At 41.1% G+C, this 21,304-nt stretch overlaps 1 protein-coding gene and 1 long non-coding RNA gene across 10 annotated transcripts in view; one reads left to right on the top strand and one right to left on the bottom strand.

Moving 5' to 3' along the window:
* XRCC4 (X-ray repair cross complementing 4) overlaps nucleotides 1–12,101 on the top strand; it is a 179,107-nt gene extending 167,006 nt beyond the window's left edge. For all 8 annotated transcript variants that reach the window (XR_002433616.1, XM_021381397.1, XM_021381400.1 and 5 more), the window contains one exon: nucleotides 10,381–12,101. Coding sequence is in view for 7 of the 8 variants with exons in the window: in XM_021381400.1 (XP_021237075.1) it covers nucleotides 10,381–10,489 (109 nt within the window). In the remaining variant the exon portion in view is untranslated. The remainder of the gene's footprint in view (nucleotides 1–10,380) is intronic.
* On the bottom strand, nucleotides 14,774–20,333 carry LOC110390350. Of its 2 annotated transcripts, none has more exons than XR_002433712.1 (3): nucleotides 19,398–20,333; nucleotides 16,346–16,461; nucleotides 14,774–15,290 (listed from the first exon to the last, which is right to left on the bottom strand). It is a non-coding gene; the product is annotated as an uncharacterized LOC110390350 (long non-coding RNA). The 2 variants fall into 2 exon arrangements; XR_002433711.1 differs by having other exon boundaries at nucleotides 19,696–20,322.

The following is a 21,304-nucleotide window of genomic DNA, read 5'->3' as shown; positions in this document are numbered from 1 at the left end:
TGTCTCTGAAAGCCTCAAGTCGGAGAAGAAACATCTGCCAGGTGGACATATGGAATATGGGCTCTCTGAAACTGGGCCCATATTCATGGAATAGTAGTAACGGAAAAATTCCATTCAGAATGTTGGGCTGACTGCTGTCTTTCAGCCTGCCACGCTCATTAATCCGTGCCTTCTGCTGGTTGTCTCGGTTCCTTTCTCAAAACTGGGATAGGTGGCCCGCTAACACAGTGGCAGATCTTGAGTGGTCACCATTTTGCATCCCCTCCATTTGACCTCTGGGGACAGATCTTAGCAAGCCCATCACTGTCACGGCCAATTAGGGTGTGCTTTAGAGTTTGAAGCAATTAGGTGTGCAGCTCTATCACTGCAACAATAAGGGAAATACAGGCATGCATGAGTGAGATGAGAGTGTCCCTTGATTCTGCTGCAACATGCATGAAAATTGTTCTGCCAGAAAAGGAAATCTTTGAAATTTTAGGGCTAAAAAAAAATGTTATTTGTGAATTTGACCACTGTTTAAAAAAAAGAAGTAGAGAGGTTTGTTACAAAGAAAACCCAGTTAACACAAGAATTTTTGTGAAAGAAACACACAGGGCCAAGCCAGTCCTCCTGGTTAGTTGGGATTTTGTTGTTTTTGGAGGTGGTACAACCCTTCTTTAAAATCTTATAGTCTAGACTCTTTCACAGCATTTATCCATCAAGTAATGACTTGGCTATTTGTTCCATTGTTAAGTGCTCCTGGTAAAGTACTTAGTGTAGATATCACCACCAAGGCAGACCCCAAGAGCTAGAATGGATGGAGACCGTTTGGGATTTTAGAGGAGAAAAAATAACGTTCGAAGAGACCAGAGTGCATGTTTGTTGTCTGTGTCTTACAGCAATCACATCATGGGCTGCAGATAATTCCTGCTTTTCTGTAGTAACAGGTGATATATTTTGAAAGTGGTTTCTTTACCAAATAAATAGACATTTTCATAGATGTGCTGTATAGCAGAAAGGTTTGTAAGATATCATAGCTACATTACCAAGGGAAAGAGAAATTCTACCAGAGAGCTGAGAGGTTCAAAACCAAATTCTTACGCCCACATTCATTTGATTTATGCACTCTAAAGAAAGGAATAGGCTTGACATTAAATGGACAAAGTCAGTGTCAGTTCTATACCCTAGGTGAGGAGACATCTCAAGTTGTGGTGAAAATGCTGAGGAAAAAAAATGCCATTTTAGTCAGAAAGCACCATTTGTTGCTTAGTCCTGCTCTACTGTGTTCTCCGGTGTTGGAGTTTAACTGTTTTTACTTCATACCTTGTGTTTTCGAAGGACTGGCATGCTGTCCTCTCTTTGTTTTGTTTCGTGTTCTTTTTTTTTTTTAACTTTTGGTATTGCTAACATGTTTCAGTTCTCACAGGCGTCACTACAGGCAGAGATTTGATCTCAAATATTGAAAGTTTGAACTTCTTTCAGAAAAGCATGAATGAATCCAGCTCTATGGCTGGTAGAGTGCAGGAGGAACACAGGGCAGATCAAGTGGGAGTTCTGAGACAGAAGGAAGGAAAAGACAATTCTCATTATGAAAATAATTTTATATTCAATAGAGATCTGTTAGAAACCTTTGGAGGAGGGGGGAAGCCTGATACACTTTGTCTGCTCTGCCATAACATGTAAATTGGAACCTGCTCCTAATTCATTTAATTAATTGCTCACATATTTATTAAGAACTCACTGCAGCTCTGTCTTTCTAAGAGCATATTGTCATAAGTCGTATCTGATCCAGACTGGTTTTCTACAGCAAACTGCTTGAAATGAATGATTCAAAACCTGCTGAGCAGATCTGCAGATAATAGGTAATCTAGGCAATAATAGCATTCTGCCAGTGGTCCAAGTATATATGTATAAATTGTGCAGCAGGAAGAAAAAATTTACTTAATTTAGGCATGAGTGTTTAAAATACAGTTGTTAAGATGACATCTGTGTATTCTCTTACACCCTTCAGATAGCTGGATCTTTTTTTAGCTGTACCTAGTTATTTTGTAAAGACATCAGACTAACCAAGTGTAATGTGAAGAGAAGACTTTTCATTGTATGAATGCTCTGTAAGAGTGATCTTATTTAATTTTACCTGTTTATGAAATTCCTAAGTTTCCTTATGTGGTGGTCATTGTAAAGAGTAGGCCCTAGGGATCTGCAAGCTGAGACCATGGTTCAGGAGAGTTTCTAAGTACATGCTTAACTTTAAGCAAGTGTTTAGCAGCTGATGAAGTCAGTAGGATTTAAACAGCCACTTAGAGCCTAGTACTAGAAAGGAGCAGAGAAGATGTGGAAGATTTCAAGTGCAATTTAGGTTTCATTGTTTCTGGGTTTCCTCTGGTTAAGTGCCTTGTTTTTGTGATTGGATTCAACACAATTTTGCAGGCTGTTGTGCCAGTGGAAACCATCAGCATGGTATTTTTATAACAAGAGCAAAGAGCCAGCCCATGCTTTGACTGGTAGGATGGCTCCCACAGGTGGAGGCACGCTTGGGACAGCAGGTCGAGGAGCTCAAGGATGTGTGTTTCTGTGTGAGAAGCTCATTCAGGGATTCTTATTTGCCCCCTTCAGCCTTTTGTTGCTGTTCTTGATCACGCTGGGGGGATAAGTAAGGGCTGAGAAAGCAGCCTCAGAAGTTTGACAGTCTGAAAAGGGTTACGACACAGTTTAGCCAGTGCTGGTGTTATATAAATGTATATGTGATAAATAGTGCTTAATGACTATGAGAAATGGCTTCTCACGTTCTCCAAAAAAAAAAATTACAATGTACTGGATTTATGAAAGGCCTTGACAAAATTCCTAAACAAACCAAGCTTTCCTTTACTGCATGGTCTTGTAGTTATGATTAAGAGATTTGTATTTTTTGCCAGTGAAGGCTGTGGCGCTAGTGCGTTGCTCAAGCTGAATGCGGTCTAGTTTATTTAAGCAAGAGGGAGTTTAAGTGGAAATGAGCCACAGAAATGTGTGCCACTTGTCTAAAACAAATATAGTTTTGGCTTTTCCTTTCAAGTGACATCTATTATTGCATTTTTAAGTAGATCTTTGTTAGTAAGCATCTGCAAGTGTGTTTGATTAGACAAAAAGATCCAAGGCTATATTTATCTTCCTACACTGGAATGTTCTTTTTAAAGAAGGACCTGCACCTATGCCAATTGAAGTTAATTGGAAATTTGAAACTGAATGGAAGTTTCTGAAAGAGTACTGTCAGCGTTGTTTGTTTACGTGATGTGCTGTCTTGCTGTCTGCACAGCCATTTTAGACATTATGTAGGGTTTTCTGGGGATCTTTAGAATTTTTTTTATGTTGTTGTTGCAGGACTAAATAGAGCAGAAAATGAAAATAATTTTGAGAACTCATCTATGCTGGTCATCAATGTGTCAAAAAGAGAGAGATGGTTATCTTCTTAGCGTAGCAGATTTATTTGCAAGTTTGTTCTTGCTGCAATAAATGTGTCTATTTCTACTATAGTTAACAGATTCTCAGTTGACTTTTCTCCTTTTGAAAGATTCCAGGGTGACACTTGAAGAAAAGAACTAATGTAACTTAAAATTGTCCTCTTTCACTAGTTTGTAGTTCTGGAGAACAAAGAAGGGCACTTACAAGAACTTAGTGTAGTGCTTAGCACTTGTCCTTTTTTCAAAAGTTATGCTTTAAGTGTTGTGCACTGCAAGAATTACAGACCTACCTTACTCGGCATAGTTATGATGAGCGCAGGTGCAGTTGCAGCTTGGCTTCCAGCCTGAGGAAACTTATTAAAGAACATTAATTCCCTGGCTGAATGTTAAATTCATAGTAGCTGCATTGGAAATATTCTTCATTTCCAGTATAATTGGACAATCTTAGTATTATTATTGTTTGTCTGCTGACTTCGACTGTGTCTAGACATTTTGTCTAATATGCTGAATGTGTGAAAATGCCACGCATGGAAGATTCTCTAAGAGAGACAGAGATTATATTCCTTAAGCGAGAAATCTTTATTTTTTTTCTATATTCTCTCATGGGCATGTTTCTCAATCCTGTTAATTTGTTTCAGGGCCAGCTTCCTCTTGGGCTCTGATGATGCCTGAGGCCCCTGGTCTCTTCAGATGATTGAAAGTAGCAGAAAAAAAGTTTGTTTTTTCCCTAACAACTTAAGGAAAAGTCCATCAATTGTAATTTCTGATCATGAGGATGATTGTAGTAAGCACGATTTTTAGGATTCTTGATCTGGGATATACATTTTGTAAGAACAATTCGAAATGCATGGCTTGGTTTTCATATATAAAAGAAATACCAAAGTAGAGACACATCAAGGAGCAGAATAATCGTAATACTTCCAAAACCTAAACCAATTTTTTTAAATTGTATTAAAAGGGAAAATACTTCTACAATGTGTCTTATGTTATTGTCGTCAGCATTACTACAAAGGAGAATTTCTGATCACCTTTTGAATCCCATGTAGCTTCAACTTAATCTGTTTATATTTTCAGATTTGTCTTTAAAAAGATATGTCTGCATATGGTTTTCTATATGCATCTACAAATATAAGAGGCTTTTTCTCCTCCTCCACACCATTTCTTTTACTTCCCATGTCTCAATTTTCCACTTTTCAGCCAATAGCAGTAGCAGCCCATGTGATGGCTCCCAAGAGCTCACATCATGGGGGAACAGTTTTTCAAGAACAAGGTTTTACATATAGCCACAAGGTCTGTGAGGTTTCACCCAGGTCTATAGACAAAGCTCCTTTTATAATCCTTTCTTATTAATGACTGCTGATGAGTACCTTTCTTCTTTAGACTTTCTGTGAAGATGTGGTTGTCTCCACCTAGACAGACTGCTGATAAATCAAAGAATCCGAGCTTTTCTCTTGGGGTGGACTGAGTGAATCATCTCTAGAGCAGGAGTGTTGTTCTCAGCTTTTGTCCTGTCAGTCAGTGCCTCACCTTTGTTTCACGGCTAATGCTGTAATGACTACCAATTTTCTGTTTATGTGCTGCTGCTGCCATCTGTTTTTATGATACTGAAGAAAGTATATATCAGATTATATCCCCTGCTAATAGCTACTCATTATTAAGCCTTTGTGTTTTTTCAGATTAATGACAGGAACGGACTGTTAAACCTAACGAAGAAGAGACATACACACACCAAGACTTTCAGCCTTTTCCTTAAAAACAGCAACAGCAGCAACAACAACAACAACAAAAAGCTGCACAGCTGAGAGAGCTGAAATCTCATTTTATTAAAATGTCAGCTTTTGATTGGAAGTGGTTATTTTAATTACCAAGGAAAATGGGGAAGATAATGCTGTGGGTTAAGCGTACAAGTATGGCTCTAAGATTGCTTAATTTCTTTAGGAAACTTTCATAGTAGCCATGTTAATTTACCAAAGTGTTGCTCTTTTCCAATCCCATGAGTGTTGCTTGAGAACAAAATCTTTGGTAGAAGCATAACCACAATGTGCTGCACTGAATAGGCAAGCATATCTCAGTGCAAGAACCTTTCATCCTTCCAGGAAGAATACCTCAAGATTAGCAGTTGTGCTATGTTGCAGCCTCTGACCTGGTTTTGCTTCAGAGCAGCTACAACTTGTTTGATCTTTTTACCACTAGGAAGTTCTTTTTAACCATGTCATTTGTAGCAGTCATATTAGAGATTATTTTCTCCTTCAAAGTCCTGCAAAAACATTACCAAGTGGAATTGGCTGTGTATTGCAGCAGGACTGATGTTGTGCTGATTTTCTCTGGGGTCTGTGTGAACTCGGGACCAATTCATCATATGAAACAAGTGGGATTGGTCCATCTGTCCTACTGCAAAAAAAGGTGTTGCTTTTTCTCCCAAGCTTTGCAAAACCATCATGCTGTTACTTTACTGCTTAGTTAAGTGCTGTGTTGCATGTCTTCTGTTTCTTATGGCTCTTATTCAGCTGTGGAAAGAAATATCAAGTACTGTAACCACTTTCTTCCAAATCTTGGGCCAAAATCTCAGCTGGTGTAAGTCAGCAGAGCTCCACTGACATTATTAGTGCTCCAGTGATTCACACCAGCTGTGGATCTGGTCTACTGTCTCAGTTTATGAAGGGCTTGAACTAAATGTCAGGAAATATGAAATGATCTCTTAGAGTCAGCAGTTCTCCAGATGTGTTAATGGAGTTTAAGTTTACCAGAAGGCAAGACTTCAAAAGTGATCCAACAGAAGAATAAACTTTCAAGAAGAATGCCTTACTTACAGGCTTTTTGGCAAGACAGGGCTATACAACTCACTGCAATTTAAGGAAATTAACTATGTTATGCATCAGGGTATGGTAACAAAGTTCCAGTGAGAACCCAAGATGACTGAAAATAATTTCACAGCACAAAGCAAGCTGTTGGCATGTTGTGAATAGCTGCCATGCAAATATGAATCATCCAGTCTTAAAGCCAAAATTAAGTAGCTTATGAACTTCATATAAGGAGTCTAATGCTTCCACTTTGCAAGTGCAGTTGGGTTTATTCACAAGCATGGTATTACAACTTCTGGAGATCAAATGAGGACCATGTTGTTACAAGAACACAGAAGCTTAATAGTTCTAGCTGTGCAATGTTAAAACCCACCAGCAGCTTGGCTTATAGATGGGCTCTCGTGTCTAGTGTTGAAAACAGTTAATTTACCTAATGAGGATGAAATTGTTACTGACATTGCAATTCTTATGCACTGTCAGGCGTACTTTTCTCAAACAGAAAATTTTGCAATAGTTGAAACCTGAAAGTTAACAAATCTGGACTCTCAGAACTCTTATCATAATGCCTAAATGGCATATGGGCAGTGAAGAATTCCTGAGCTACTCTAAATAGGACCTCCAGTACCTGAAATTTGTGGTGGTAAAGAGATCTTTCATGGCCTAATTTGTTTGCTGGTGAGACCACTCCAAGTTAATTGATTGGGGTGCTACTGCACTCTGAGTGGTTCACCTTTGTTCTCACTAAAGATGTATCACTTCAGACCAACGCAGAAAGAAATGTACACCTTCATTAGCTAAATTGAACATCACATCACGTTTAGTTATGCTACCTATACTTAAAAAAAAAAATATAGGATACAAATGAGTTACAGAATGATCTGATCATGCTGAGCAGAGGTTGCTGGTTACAGCGTCTGAATGTGGCAGGACTGATTTGTAGTTAGTCCAAGTGACTTCTGATGTCACACCCCCTTTCTGTAGGTATCACTGCATACTTTGAAATGATTAATTCAGACGTGAACGAGAGAGTTTTGAAGTGTTCACAGAAGAATCGAGTTAGATTTCTAGAGGCAGTAATAATCATAACCTAAAAAAAAATTGTATGTTGAAATTATAACAGTTTGCAGAACTGGAATGACAGATAGAGTGGTAAGGAAACTCTTCTGAGTACTGGAGAGATGGTAGGAGGGGAAGGCATCCCAAACTCAGTGTTGAATGGTTTTTTTATTGGTTCCCAAGGAGTACAGAGGGTTCACCTCCAAAAGGAAAGCATTCTCCAAGTCCACAGCAGGAAACATTGTAGTGAGAGCTCTGAACCTCCAATGGATTGATAAACCTGAAGGCTTAGAAGCTATGAATCAGGTAGTGGCTGAGGTCTTGGGAAAATTAATACATTTTGAAGACTACAGTGTTTTTTTTTAAATCTTCTCTTCCCTGGAGTTTTCCAGTTGGAATGGGAATTTTGGTTCTGAATCTCTGTGAAGCCAGATTTCAAAACAGCAATCAAAAGTCCTGATTTTACCTAAGAATCATAGAATCATAGAATTAGCTAGGTTGGAGAAGACCTACAAGATCATCCAGTCCGACCATCCACCTACCACCAATAACCCCACTAAACCATGTCTCTCAACGCTATATCTAAACGTTTCTTGAACACCTCCAGGGATGGTGACTCCACCACTTCCCTGGCTAGCCCATTCCAGCGCCTGACTACTCTTTCAGAAAAGTAGTATTTCCTGATGTCCAGCCTAAATCTCCCCTGGCACAACTTGAGGCCATTCCCCCTCGTCCTGTCACTAGCTACAGGAGAGAAAAGGCCGACCCCCAGCTCACTACAACCTCCCGTCAGGAAGTTACAGAGAGCGCTAAGGTCTCCTCTGAGCCTCCTCTTCTCCAGACTGCACAATCCCAGCTCCCTCAGCCGCTCCTCATAAGGCCTGTGCTCCAGACCCCTCACCAGCTTCACTGCCCTCCTCTGAACATGCTCCAGGGCCTCAATGTCTTTCTTGCAGTGAGGGGCCCAAAATTGGACACAGTACTCAAGGTGGGGCCTCACCAGTGCTGAGTACAGAGGGACAATGACTTCCCTACTCCTACTGGCTACACTGTTCCTGATACAAGCCAGGATGCCATTGGCCTTCTTAGCCCCCTGGGCACACTGCTGGCTCATGCTCAGCTGAGCATCAATCAACACCCCCAGGTCCGTTTCCTCCACACAGTCTTCCAGCCACTCTGCCCCAAGCCTGTAGTGTTGCCTGGGGTTGTTGTGGCCAAAGTGCAGGACCCGGCACTTGGTCTTGTTGAACCTCATCCCATTGGCTTCAGCCCAGCAATCCAGCCTGTCCAGAACTCTCTGTAGGGCCTTGCCACCCCTAGACAGATTGACACTTCCTGTCAGCTTGGTGTCATCTGCAAACTTACTGAGGGTGCTCTCAAGGCCCTCATCCAGATCATCAATAAAGATATTGAAGAGGACAGGCCCCAGCACCGACCCCTGGGGAACATCACTTGTGACCGGTTGCCAGCTGGATTTAAATCCATTCACCACCACTCTCTGGGCCCAGCCCTTCAGCCAGCTCCTTACCCAGCAAAGAGTGTACCTGTCCAAGCCATGAGCTGCCAGCTTCTCCAGGAGAATACTGTGGGAGACAGTGTCGAAGGCTTTGCTGAAGTCTAGTCTAACTATATTGGCAGCTGTGGAGTGGTTGAAGGTTTGAATTAGTGTGGAAATTAAGATAGCTTTTGAATGCCTCATTACACTAAGTCCTCATATAGCAGCATTTCAGAATAACACTTTCCACCATTTCTGTCTAGTTCTTCCCAAACTGGTGGATCATATGTTAGCCTTGGTAATGTAAGAATTTTTTAACTTCTGTCAGAATTATACCAGTGGAATATACCTGGGCACAAAGCCACCAATCCTCATGAAATTCCAACCAGCACAAAACCTTACAGGGTAAGCACATCACGTCTGCTCACTGCTTGCTATACCAATTCCCTACCGTCTACTGTGAAAAGATTTAAGGGATTAGCTCCCATTTTCAAAGCAGCTAGTGATACCACCCTGGAATATCACATCAGCGAGAAATCCAGTAATTAGTAATTCTCCTAAAGCTCACAAAACCAAGTTTGTCTGTGCAGGATTCAAAGATTTTTTTGTGGATCCAGTCTACACCTATTAATTCTTGTTGGGATTGGAAGCTGTCATAAATGTAATCTTTGAAAACCTAAGATAACACATCACCTGTGTTTGTCAGTATGGTTTCTCAGAGAGAGAGGAGAAGCAGTGAATGTGAAGCAGAGCTCATGGTAAATGCCAGGAGCTCCTATAACCAAGAGATATTTAAGTGCTCTGTGTTGATGAGGACAGTCAAAGAATAGCTAAAGAGAATTGGTTGGTGCAAAGCAGTGTATTATCCAGTGTAGCAGATGTCTGATTCAAGCATGAAGTTTTCTGGTAGGACTCTGTAGTGTCCAGACATCTGAGAACAAACTTACACCTTAGCTTACAAACAGCAGTGAATGATGAGTGCTTTTTTTTGCATACAGTTATGGAAAATGTAAACATAACATATGCCCAGGTGGAGGCCAAGGGCTTGGAAGTCTCTGAATACCTGGATTCTAGAGGTGGGGAGCATATGCTATGGAAGGATTTTCTGCACTTACTTTTGTTTTCTTCTGCTCTGCAGTTTGGTGGTAGGCTTGCACCCTCAGAGTGCAGGCCTTTGAGACAGCTCAGTATGAATCTTCTTAATGCCTCTATGCCAAACTGATGGACGACAAACACATGCTTAGTACCAGGGTAAAAAGAGCAGTTAGCTGAGCATCATCTCATATAGAAGCAGCAGAACAAGTCCTCAAGATTTTTTCTGCATTTATTCTGTTCTCCCCAGCTCTCTGTGTTGATCTAGTGGGTGAAATGATCATTCTCAGAGTCTCAAAAGTGGTAAGAAATAGCTAAAGGCTTGACGTTTGTAAGCTGAATTTCATCTGTATTTTGCTATTGCAATCTCAGCACATAATTAAGTCTCTTACACATAACCCTAACAGAAATCTCAAAGCACACTGTTAAATGGGCACCTTGGCTGTGCGTACATTGGATTTGTTTATATCTGTGTCTGTATTTATTTCAAATCTGTTTCTTTGCTTTATACTTCCAGACCTGATCTTGCCTCACAGAAGACATCAGGCAAGCACTCCCCGGATGTGATGTCTCTTGAAACACTGGAAAACACTTGTGAGCCAGAGGACCTCTTTAGTGACATCTAACTATGTGTTGGCTGAGAAACTGAGAGACTGGTGCTTCATGTCAAGTTGAGCTATGAAACTAAAAAGCTTTGTTATAGTCACTCAGCTGAAATCTTTATGGTATGTGATGACATATTGCTCAAATCCTCTTGCACTGCCTTTGTCCCCACTCTTCACTACACAGTTGCTGACCCCTTGGTTTCCTAAGGCTTTGTTTGTGCCAGCCTTGAAATCAGTTTGGCCTTTGTGGAGATATTTTATCACACATATATGGGGAAAGAGGGCACCATCACAACATTTTTACATCATAACAGTCTTTGGCTGCTGATTGTATCCAGGATCAGCTGTTTTTCAGATGTCTCCAGAGAATCATTCAAACAAACTGAAGACTTAAGGATATCACTGTACTTACTTTATATACCACCCCTTTCTTGGGGAGCTCAGCTTCGACGTGATCTAGCTAATTCATCCTTGACTTTAAATGAGATATATGTCATTCAAAAATGAAGTATCCAAAGAACTTACATTTTGATTTTTATTTGAAGTCTTTGTAGTATCATGCATTACAAAGTACATTCTTGCATTTGAGAGTAAAGAATTTAAGACCGAATCTATTTTAGCCTTCTATAGAAACTCGTAGCCTTTAAATTGGCATTTTCATATTTCATTATTTTTCTAATGTGATTTCTAAAACAATAAAATGCTTTCTAAAAAGGCATTGATTTTGATTTTATTTGCTTAGACAATCTGTAAGTAAAGGCACCACTTGGCAAAATGCTGTAACGCATAACCTCTTCCTGACTGGTGTTGATACATTCATTTAGATTTAAGAAAAAGTTAGCAATGTGAGTTTACTTTCAGTGGTTGACAAGTGTGTAGAACTAAGCATGTATGTCAGGTTTCTGCTTTGCAATTTTAAAAGCCCGGATCAGTTTTTATTAATTATTATTCTTCTGTCTGAGAAACAAGAGTTTTAAACTTGAATAATCTCATTGAAATCAGCAGGACTATGTAATATAGTTCCGCTTCTGTGTTCTATGGCTTGCAGTGAACCCTGGAAACCACTTAATGTTTTTAAAATACCAGTTTATTTAGGCCCTGATCCTGCCAAAATTCAATCCTATACTTAACTAAAAAGCACCCATGTTAGTATTTGCAGAATCAGGGACTCATTTAAAAACCTAAATGAGGATTTGGGAATATTAAAATTAAGTATTCCTTTCTGAAAAACATGGTCACAGCATTTTAAATTCACAGAGGTCTTTGGGAGAATGTTATAAATCACACAATAAAAACATGAATGGCCAAAATATTTTGCTTTCTACATAGGCTTTGTGCCTGAGAAATGACAGGACCACAAAAGGCCTATTCATACACTCATTCATAGGTATTGCCTGATTTAAAATCTTCCAGTGCTGATCTGACAATGCTTTCAACAAAAGCTTGTATATAGCTGCAATTTCAAGGTGAAAATGTTCCATGATTTAACCTGAAATAGAAAAGCTTGGTTTAATTGTGCCTGCAGCAGAAAATGAAGGTGAATGGAGTTGAACATCCTGCAAAGTTCTGCTTTTGAGAAACTGTTGCTTTCTAATAGTAAAATGTTAATAAAAAATAGCAAATATTGCACTCAGCGGATGTAATAATCTGTTAGAATACTTATTGCTTTATATTTTGTTTGAGCCAGGAATCAAGGCAGGAATTTTGTAGAAAATGTCATGGTGGTGTACATACTGAGAACATGGTGTGCCATCTAGTTAGAGTAGCCATGGTACAGAGCCAGTTTCCCATCAGGTGAGTCAGTTTGTATACACTAGAACACCCTCTCTCCATCAAAAACCATTTACAACATGTCAGTCTCCACAACTGTGTAAGACTGTATTAGTGAAATGCCCCTTTTTGAAGAATTTATGCAAGAACCTGTAGCCTCTTTGCCAGTGAAGTTCCACAGAATCTTAGAATGTCTTTGGCTGGGAGGAAACTCAAAGTCCACAGATTTCCAGCCTCCTGCTGTGGGCAGGTTGCCACCCACTAGATCAGGATGCCCAGGGCATAGAAGAGGTGTTCTGGCCCTCTGACCGTCTTCCTACTCCACCTCTGGACCCACTACAACAGTTCCATGACTTTCTTTTTCTGGGACCCCAGGCCTGGACACAGTGCTCCAGGTCGGGCCTCATGAGGGCAAAGTAGAGGGAGACAATCACCTCCCTCACCCTGCTGTCCACCCCTCTGTTGATGTATTCCAGGATATTGTTGGCAAATAAACATTCTGACAGACTTATTACATCTGCCAACTGAGTGTAGCATTTTCCAATTGTCTTTGAATAGGAAAGACCCTCTTAGTCTAGTGCTAAAATGAGCACATATTAATTGTGAGAACAGAGGTAGTATTACAAAAACTACAGAAAATGAGCAAAACTTCTTTACGATGCATATTTGTCTGCAAGTGGTGGAGACGTACATTTTATCCACAAACTCATTCATCCCAATGCACTGAAATAGGCCCAATGGCCTTCTTTGGCCATGCCAAGTAAAATCAATTTCAAACTAACCCATGATCTTTGGGACAGAAACTCAGTAATAACACCTCATAACATATTGTAAAAAGTTCTACTAAAGTAATATGGTATGCTGTCGTTCTTGGTGAAGTCTTAGAGAAAAGCTGGAATCTTTGCAATTCCTCCATGCTCATGGAGCTCTTGTGAGGTATTTCCAAAGCTTACAGAGCAGAAGGGTTCCATTGTAAGTCAATAGCCAGTGCTACTATTTCTAAATCAAATATAATGTCCGCCTTCTTCACTACGACAAAACACTCACCAGTTTATGCTCTTGTGAACCACCATAATCTTTAGGGTCTTACATACAGAGATATAAGATAGTCACTTGGTTTTCCTTTCTGTGTTTGTGCCGTTGACAATTCCCCAGTGAGTTTAGTAACTGGCATTTCACTTTACTGACTTGCATCTTATTTTTGGAGCTGATTTCCCTGGTTTGTCAAGATTATTTTGAACGCTCATTCTTTCTCATTTTGGTACTATGAGGAAATGTAGTAAGCTCCCTATTGCTGATAGGGAGCTGATCCAGACCATTAATGAAAACACTGAGTATTTATGATGAAGGATTTGGGGGTGTCAGTTGATGAAAGACGCAAGATGAGCTGGCAATGAGCACTTGCAGCCCAGAAGGCCAACCATATCCTGGATTGCATCAAGAGAAGTGTGACCCACAGGTTGAGGGAGGTGATTCTGCCCCTCTACTCTGCTCTCATGAGACCCCACCTGGAGTACTGCATCCAGTTCTGGGGCCCCCAGCACAAGAAGGACATGGAGCTGTTGGAGTGGGTTCAGAGGAGGGCCATGAATCTTCATGATCAGAGGGCTGGAGCATCTCCTCTATGGGGACAGGCTGAGAGAGCTGGGGTTCTTCAGCCTGGAGAAGAGAAGGCTCCGAGGGGACACCTTATAGCGGCCTTCCGGTGCCTGAAGGAGGACTACAGGAAAGGTGGGGAGGGACTTTTTATAGGGGCATGTAGTGACAGGATAAGGGGAAATGGCTTTAAACTGGAAGAGGGGAGATTTAGGTTAGATATTAGGACAAAATTCTTTTCTGTGAGGGTGGTGAGACACTGGAACAGGTTGCCCAGAGAGGTTGTGGATGCCCCCTCCCTGGAAGCATTCAAGACAAGGCTGGATGGGGCTTTGAGCAACCTGATCTAGTGGGAGGTTTTGCTGCCTATAGCAGGGAAATGGAACTAGATGATCTTAAAGGTCCCTTCCAACCCAAACCATTCTATGATTCTATATTTATGGTCTTAAGCCTCATTCCATTCATCTTTCCATTTTGTAGAGTTACTGAGAACTGAGAATTACTTTGTGAGCATGGTTTTCTAACTCACCTTTTGGAAGACCATGTTTTCCAGGCATGCCTATAAAACTGTCACATGAAACACCCTGACATGAGATGTCAGTCAATTTCTTCTCCACTGTACAAAATATTTTATGGATGATGGAAGACAAAATAGAGAAACCTGCCTGCAAATGGTTTTTCAAGGCAGGAAATTAACCAAAGTTAAGAAATCCAGATCAAACTTCAAAGGCTGTCCTTAATTAGTACTTCTCTTTGATATTACTCTGCAAATGATTTTCCAGGTAAATGTTTTCTGCAGTTTAAACCATACGTAAGAGGAAGGTAAAACATGTAATTGTTTTACAGGAGGGAAAACATGCCACCTTTCATTAAAGATTTAGACTCATCTAGAGTTTTATACTTTTGATGTAACTACTTAAACAGAGTGTACGTTTTTATGCACAAAAAATTTGTTATTTGAAGTCTGAGCTTATCCAGTAAATCATTTAGTTCAAAAAGATTTACAACATTTTTTTTTTCAAAAGAGAGAAAAAAATGTTATAAAGCAAAATAAACCTAAATAAATAAATAATTAAACCACCTGCTTTCTTGAGGAAGTGCTGAATAAATGTTGCCTTTGGGATGAAAATATTATTTTGATTTTGAGATAATGTTTTGGGAATTCAAATCATTTTTTTAAATTACCTTCTCAAAAGTAGACGCTCGTATGTATATGTGTGTATTTTAGATATGCTGTTCTTCCTAGCTTTTTATCAGTAGTGTACAAATGATTGATTTTATAAGTGTGATTCCCGGGAACGTTTAGTACAGGATACTTTGACATGTTCTGCAGTTTGTTTGAACAGATTTGAGGTACCTGAGGGGGACAAAAATCTTCATCCATGGGAATTCAGATGCTAAGTGGCTTTTTTTTCTCGGTTTTATTTTTCTTTGTGGGAAGAATAGAATGTTGAAACTGTGAAGTAAGAATGATAAGAAAACAAGTTAATAAATGCATGTCCAGACTGCCTCGAGACTGAAGGTAATGTGTTTGAGCACTTTCTGAGCAAAACTGTGAAAGACCTGCCAGGAGATGGTTATCCTACTAGAGGAGGAGCAGTGAGTAGAGTCTCCTCATTTTCTGGAAACACTTCTTTTTCCACTTGTCTCCAGTAATGCATCAAACCTCTCATCAGGGGTTATTTCCTCTTTTCTGCTAACTATTTTTCTGCTCTAATTTTATTCCAATTCCCTTCACAAAGTCTGAGTTTCCATCAAACCTTTCTCCTAAATCTCCTTTTAGTGATCTGTCATCCTCTGTGTCATTTCTTTCCCATATATTGTTGGACAACATCTGAATTTTCATCCTTCTCTGCAATTGTTAAATAATTTTCTAGCTATTGTAATTACACTGCAAAGTCAATTTAATTCATAAACAGTATTGGTATTAATCTGCTAGTGTTAGGAAAATGAAACTCAGTCTATTTTTAAAACTGATACAACTACAAGGGAAAATACCAAGGTGAAGGAAGATTACATGTGGAGGACCTAAACATGAGTCTTAATTCCAATCTCATTCTACATTTTCTTTAATGGCATTGGCACAAAAAGAAAGCACTTAAACAAAACATTGACATGTATCTGGGAATTTGATCTGATATTTATGAGAAATAGCTGCTTGGTTTTGAAGTAATAGCAACCAACTCTTTTAAGCATTGCATGAAAAAGGCTTGCAGGATAAGTAGTTTCTGGTGGGTGTTGTGTCATGGCAATTTGTGTGCCTGCACAGAGATGACAAAGAGTGCAAAAAAAAAATATCATGAAAAAATTAGGGCATGCTTGGGATAAGCTCTGGATAAGCCTAAGGAAAAGGCAGTGACCATGTGAAAGATGACAAAAAAGAGAAAGTGAAAGCACTTTTGTCCTAAATATGGCAAGAAAGAGGAATGAGAAACAAGCAGAGACAGTTGACCCTATTTAATTCATTCTCTTTGGGAAACAGGATTGCAGCATTGTCAGATCTTGCATTACCTTTAATCCAAATGGTCAGAGGGGTTGACAGTCACCAGAAATTGCATTTTTCACAGAATTCTCAGGTCTTGTCAAGCTGGTTTTACAGCCTTCTGAATAAGCTGTTCGTTAATGCCCTGGAGAAAAAGGATGAACATATTATTGCTGTCAGGGTATTTCCTGGGAAGGAGGAATAGTTCTGCTTTGTTTTTTTTTGTTTGTTTTGGTTTGGGGTACTTAGAGGTACCTCAAGTGCTGTAAAGATTTTCCTCTAGATCTTAGCTTTATACCTCTGCTGAGACTTAAACCAGTGAGTCCTAGCTAGAACAGCTTTCACAAGAAAATTAGGAAACACATGTGTAGAGTCCTTCTAGTTTTTAAGTTGAAAAGTGCTATCATTATCTTCTGTTTCTGGAATCTTACACAGAGCTGTCTTTTCTTGAGAGCATAACAGAGGAATATCTGATAGGTGAATTTAGAGATAGTTATCCACTCTTCAACATGCTGTAGATGAGTGAATTAAATAACACCACACTGTCCTTTTTTTCTCTATTTAATTAAATTTCACTTGGAAGGCCTGCCTCTCATGCATGACCACCTCATCCCCCTTTTGCCAAACCTGTGGTAAAAACAAGGTTTTTAAAAACAAGGAGACCGTCCAACAGAGGTCTGAGAGGTGAGGTGTGGGTAGAGTTTGGGAAGAAAGAGAAAGTAGTGCCTGCTGGAGCTTCTTGGCCACCACAGCCCCTCACTACACGAAAGACATGGAGGTCCTGGAGCATGTCCAGAGAAGGGCAATGAAGCTATGAGGGGTCTGGAACACAGGTCTGATGCGGAGTGGCTGAGGGAATTGGTATTGTTCAGTCTGGAGAAGAAGAGGCTCAGGGGAGACCTTAACACTCTCTACAACAGCCTGAAAGGAGGCTGTGGCGAGGTGGGGTTTGGCCTCTTCTCCCATGTAAGTAGTGATAGGACGAGAGGGAATGGTCACAAGTTGCACCAGAAGAGATTCAGGTTGGACATTAGGAAAAGTTTCTTATCTGAAACAGCTGTCTCCCAGGCACTAACCCTTGCTTTCTGCATGAGTATGGAGGGAACATGGACAGCAAACATTGAAGCTTGAGGCTGCTTGAAGCTGGATGGATAACCACTGGGAAGTAGGTAGCCACCATTGGTGTGACTTTCGCAGTCTTGAGAGCAAGACATGGCTCAGGGTACCCAATATTCAGGGTTATCGGGCACTTTCAAGGCAAAAGAAGTCTCATCATAGTGTTTTATCTGCAAGCAGTCTGAATGCCATTCCTGGTGTTTCTCCTTAGCACAGCTGATACCAAGTACTACCTATGCAGCATTCAGGGAAAAGCATGTTCAACTGCTATGTTCATGCTCTTTGCTTCTTATGAATCAATGCACATAACAAGAAAAGTCACCTCAAAGAGGAAGCCACCTTTTAGGTTTTTATTTACAGAGATGCCTAGAGGAGATTTTACACTATGAAAGATGAAGAAGAATCAAAGGAATATGTATATTAAATAGTCGTCAAAAGTAATGTCAAATTATGAAATAATACAGTCTAGCATTAACTCATCTATGAAACTGATTACTTTGTTTGGGATTCTTGATGGGTAATGCAGAGAGAAGTGTGAGCTGCACATTTTATGAGTTTCCTACATCATCCAAGTGACTTTTTTTTCTACTTGTGACTTCTTGGAGAGGAAGTGCTAGCAACACTCTCTGGTACCATTTCCACACAGGGAGCACATGGTTAATTCTCCTTCATGCAGAGGGAAGAAGTTAATCTTTATCCTTTCCTGTAACCTGCTGGAAAGGCTGCTGGCAACTGGGAGCGCACCCTGATTTAAATACCACTTGCTCCCTCCCAGGCTGGCCCATGGGCAGTGCAAGCTATTCTGTCAAGGGATGCTATGGGAGCAGAGGGGGCTCTGCATTCGTGCGAGCTGCTGTAAGTTTACTTTGGAAAATCAAAACCTTGTTAGACGCTGTCTGCAGGGAACTTTTACCAGACATGTTGAAGTCAAGTTCACTCCACCCTCTTTTCAACAGCTGCGGTGGGAGCCAAGTGCGAGTGTTATATGAGGTGTGGACATAGCGAGCATTGCAGCGCGACCGATCCGCGGGAGTGGGGCTCTGAAGCTGAGCACTCAGGTGCCTAGCACGGGTAGCAGGGCCCTGATATCAAACAAGCAAGGTTCAAAAGTGAAGTAAGCAACATCTGGCAAATCTGTACTTATGCAACGGCCTCTCTGCTCTCTGCTGTTTAATTACTCCCCACAGCTGACACTGTGCAGTTAGCGGTCCTGCAGCATGGATGGGTGAGCCATGTCAGCTCAGCAGCTCACTGAGCAGTTTGTGTGGAAATGAAGGAGGATCAGTGGCCTGGACCAGCTTTCTTCTCAGATCAGGCCGTCCCCACTCATCTCCCAGGAGGTTGTAGCACAGAGATTTTAAACCAGGGAAATGCAGAAACTAAATTGTTTCCCATGCTCTGAACCTTTCCCACATATGGATTAGAGGCACACATTACTACACGTTGTTTTTTCGTCATGCTTGCCTATCTCAGGGCAACTTCCACCCAGCAGCCGTGCCTGGCTAACCACATTTCTCCCAGAGGCTGTGGGAGAGGGGAGGAGAGGAGGGTGGTTTTCTGCATGGCCTCACGTTCTGCCCACGCAGCCTGGCTACCCATGCGGCCCTGTGTCTGCATGGCTGATGGAGACAGCTTGCATCCCGCTGCTTCTGTCTGCAGGAATTTCAGCTTTATGACACAGACCTTCCCACAGCGCAGCCAGAAATATGGGAAGGGGATGGGAAATGAAATCAGCTGTCTAGAAGCTGTACTAATAAATATCTATAAAAATAAGATTGGATTCCCAAGAACAAAAGAGCAATTGAGACATTTAACCTAAACATCCACAATAAACTAATCAGAGCTGATTTATGGCAAGAAATATTTCATGCTGCAAGAGCACGGAGGAAGTGAAATAATTTCTGCCGAACACTTGGCCTTCTGCAGCCTGTCTCCTTACGCAAGCTTTGGGAAGATGTGACAAACCTCCTCATGACAAATCCCAGGAATGCTGCATCTTTCCCTCCGACTTCATGCCGCTAGAGGAGAGCTGAGCTGAGCAGCCAAGCTGGATGATGATTTATTGCAACTGCTCGGTAATAAGCTGCAGTAAGCACAGAATAAGCTGTTGTTTTGCATTTTTTAAAAAATTGTGATTTTTCTTTCAGTTTCACGTGTGGAGGAAAAAGCTCACAATTCTCTGTTTTTGCAGCCTGCTTTCTCCAGCTAGAACTGATTTGGGCACCTCTCCTGCTGCTATCAGAGATTTCAGTTGATGGCTCACCTGCTCTCAGATCATCTTTTCACATATTTTTTCTAACAGATGTATTTACTTAATTAAACTTTACATAGAATATGAAGTATGAGCATGTGTTAGGGATTTGGGTCCTCTGAAGAGGTAAACCAGTCCAAAGACAGATGCAGGTGGCACTGGAGAGGTCTGTCGTTCAGTGGGATAGTTGGCTCAGAATTGTGATGGAACCTGCTACTGTTCTCCAGCTCATCAGCGCTCCCTGTCACAATGTCCATTGTCAGCATTGCTGTCGTGACACCCGGACTCACACAGGAATGTTCAGGGAGAAGTGATGTGTGAGGTGCCTTCTAGGGGGCTGGAGACCATGGAACCTGCAGACTCCTCCTGAGAGGACATCTCTGAAGTTAAAGCCCCCAAATGAGACAGCTGAAACCAAAGTCTTATGCATGAAAACCATTGGCACTTCTCTGTGGGAGGTGACCCTGCCTGGTTTCATTGCTCCATCTCAAGTCCATAAAATGAGAAATGAAACTTAACTAACACAAAACAGTACACAAGCCAAAAATGAAATACATGGTCTCTCATTTCACCAAGAATATATGCAGGTTTCACAATAAATTTCTCATGTCCTTTCCTCTTCTCCTCAGCACGTTAGTGATTTTGAGAGAAATACAAAAAACGGGCTAAAGTGGAGGCGACTTTTAGTGTGTAATGCTCAGGGAGCGGTGCTGCAGGGGATGCCCATGCCTCAGTCCCTCTCGTCGTGCCTGCAGCGTGCCCACACTCCATCTCGCCAGGAGCCTCTTGCCAAGGAGAAGTTACTCCACACCCAGTACTGTGATTATAATTTGAATAGAAAATTGTCACGAAAGAAAACCCTACTGAGGACCTCAAAAATATCTCCATAAATTCTAGTGACAGTGCTGCTTTTTCTGCATTTGTCTGGCTAGATTTTTATTTTGGCCCTTTTATAATGAATGGCTTTCAATTGCAGCACGTAATGACTTGACAAGTTTGCTAAGGGTCTCCATGAATCAAGTCCTCACCTCACTGAAGCCAATCCCAAATGTTACGCAGACTTTGGGAAAACAAGGATGTGACCTGCGTGCTTTTTAGTTTCCACGAAGATGGCCACATTTCAGCAGGGCATTGCACAGCAAAGATGATGGAAAAGAAGCAGAGCACATGATGCACAGATGGGCACTGATGATCTGGGTAATGCACAGAGAGTGTTGTCCCCAGCTGTGGTTTGAAGGAGTGGAGTTGTTTCTGGCCCAGGTTTTGGAAAGCATGAGCTTGACTTTTCACCAACAAGAAGGAAGAGTCTAGGCTGCAGATTGAGTTTCTATTGGTGGTCCTGGTCTTGTGTTGGCCTTTGGTGCATTCTGGTGATGGGTGCAGCTTGAGAGGTCATCCTTCACTTCCTGCTTTCTCCATTGAGGGATGCTCTCAGCTCTCCAGCTGTGCCAAAAACGGGTTTGAGGCTTTGTATAATTTCAGAATATAAACTCTCACACTTGTGAGTTTAACTGAGTGTAGCAACTCTGGAACTAGAACTGACTCAAACCCCAAATCCCATGCAACCATGCTGTAAGATCTGTGATGGATCAGTTTGTGGCCATTCAAAATCCTGAGAAGA

This window comes from Numida meleagris, chromosome Z (assembly GCF_002078875.1).
Source record: "Numida meleagris isolate 19003 breed g44 Domestic line chromosome Z, NumMel1.0, whole genome shotgun sequence".
Lineage (NCBI taxonomy): Eukaryota > Metazoa > Chordata > Aves > Galliformes > Numididae > Numida > Numida meleagris.
Note: the sequence above shows the minus strand (reverse complement) of the source record. Positions and strands in the feature narration are given on the sequence as shown.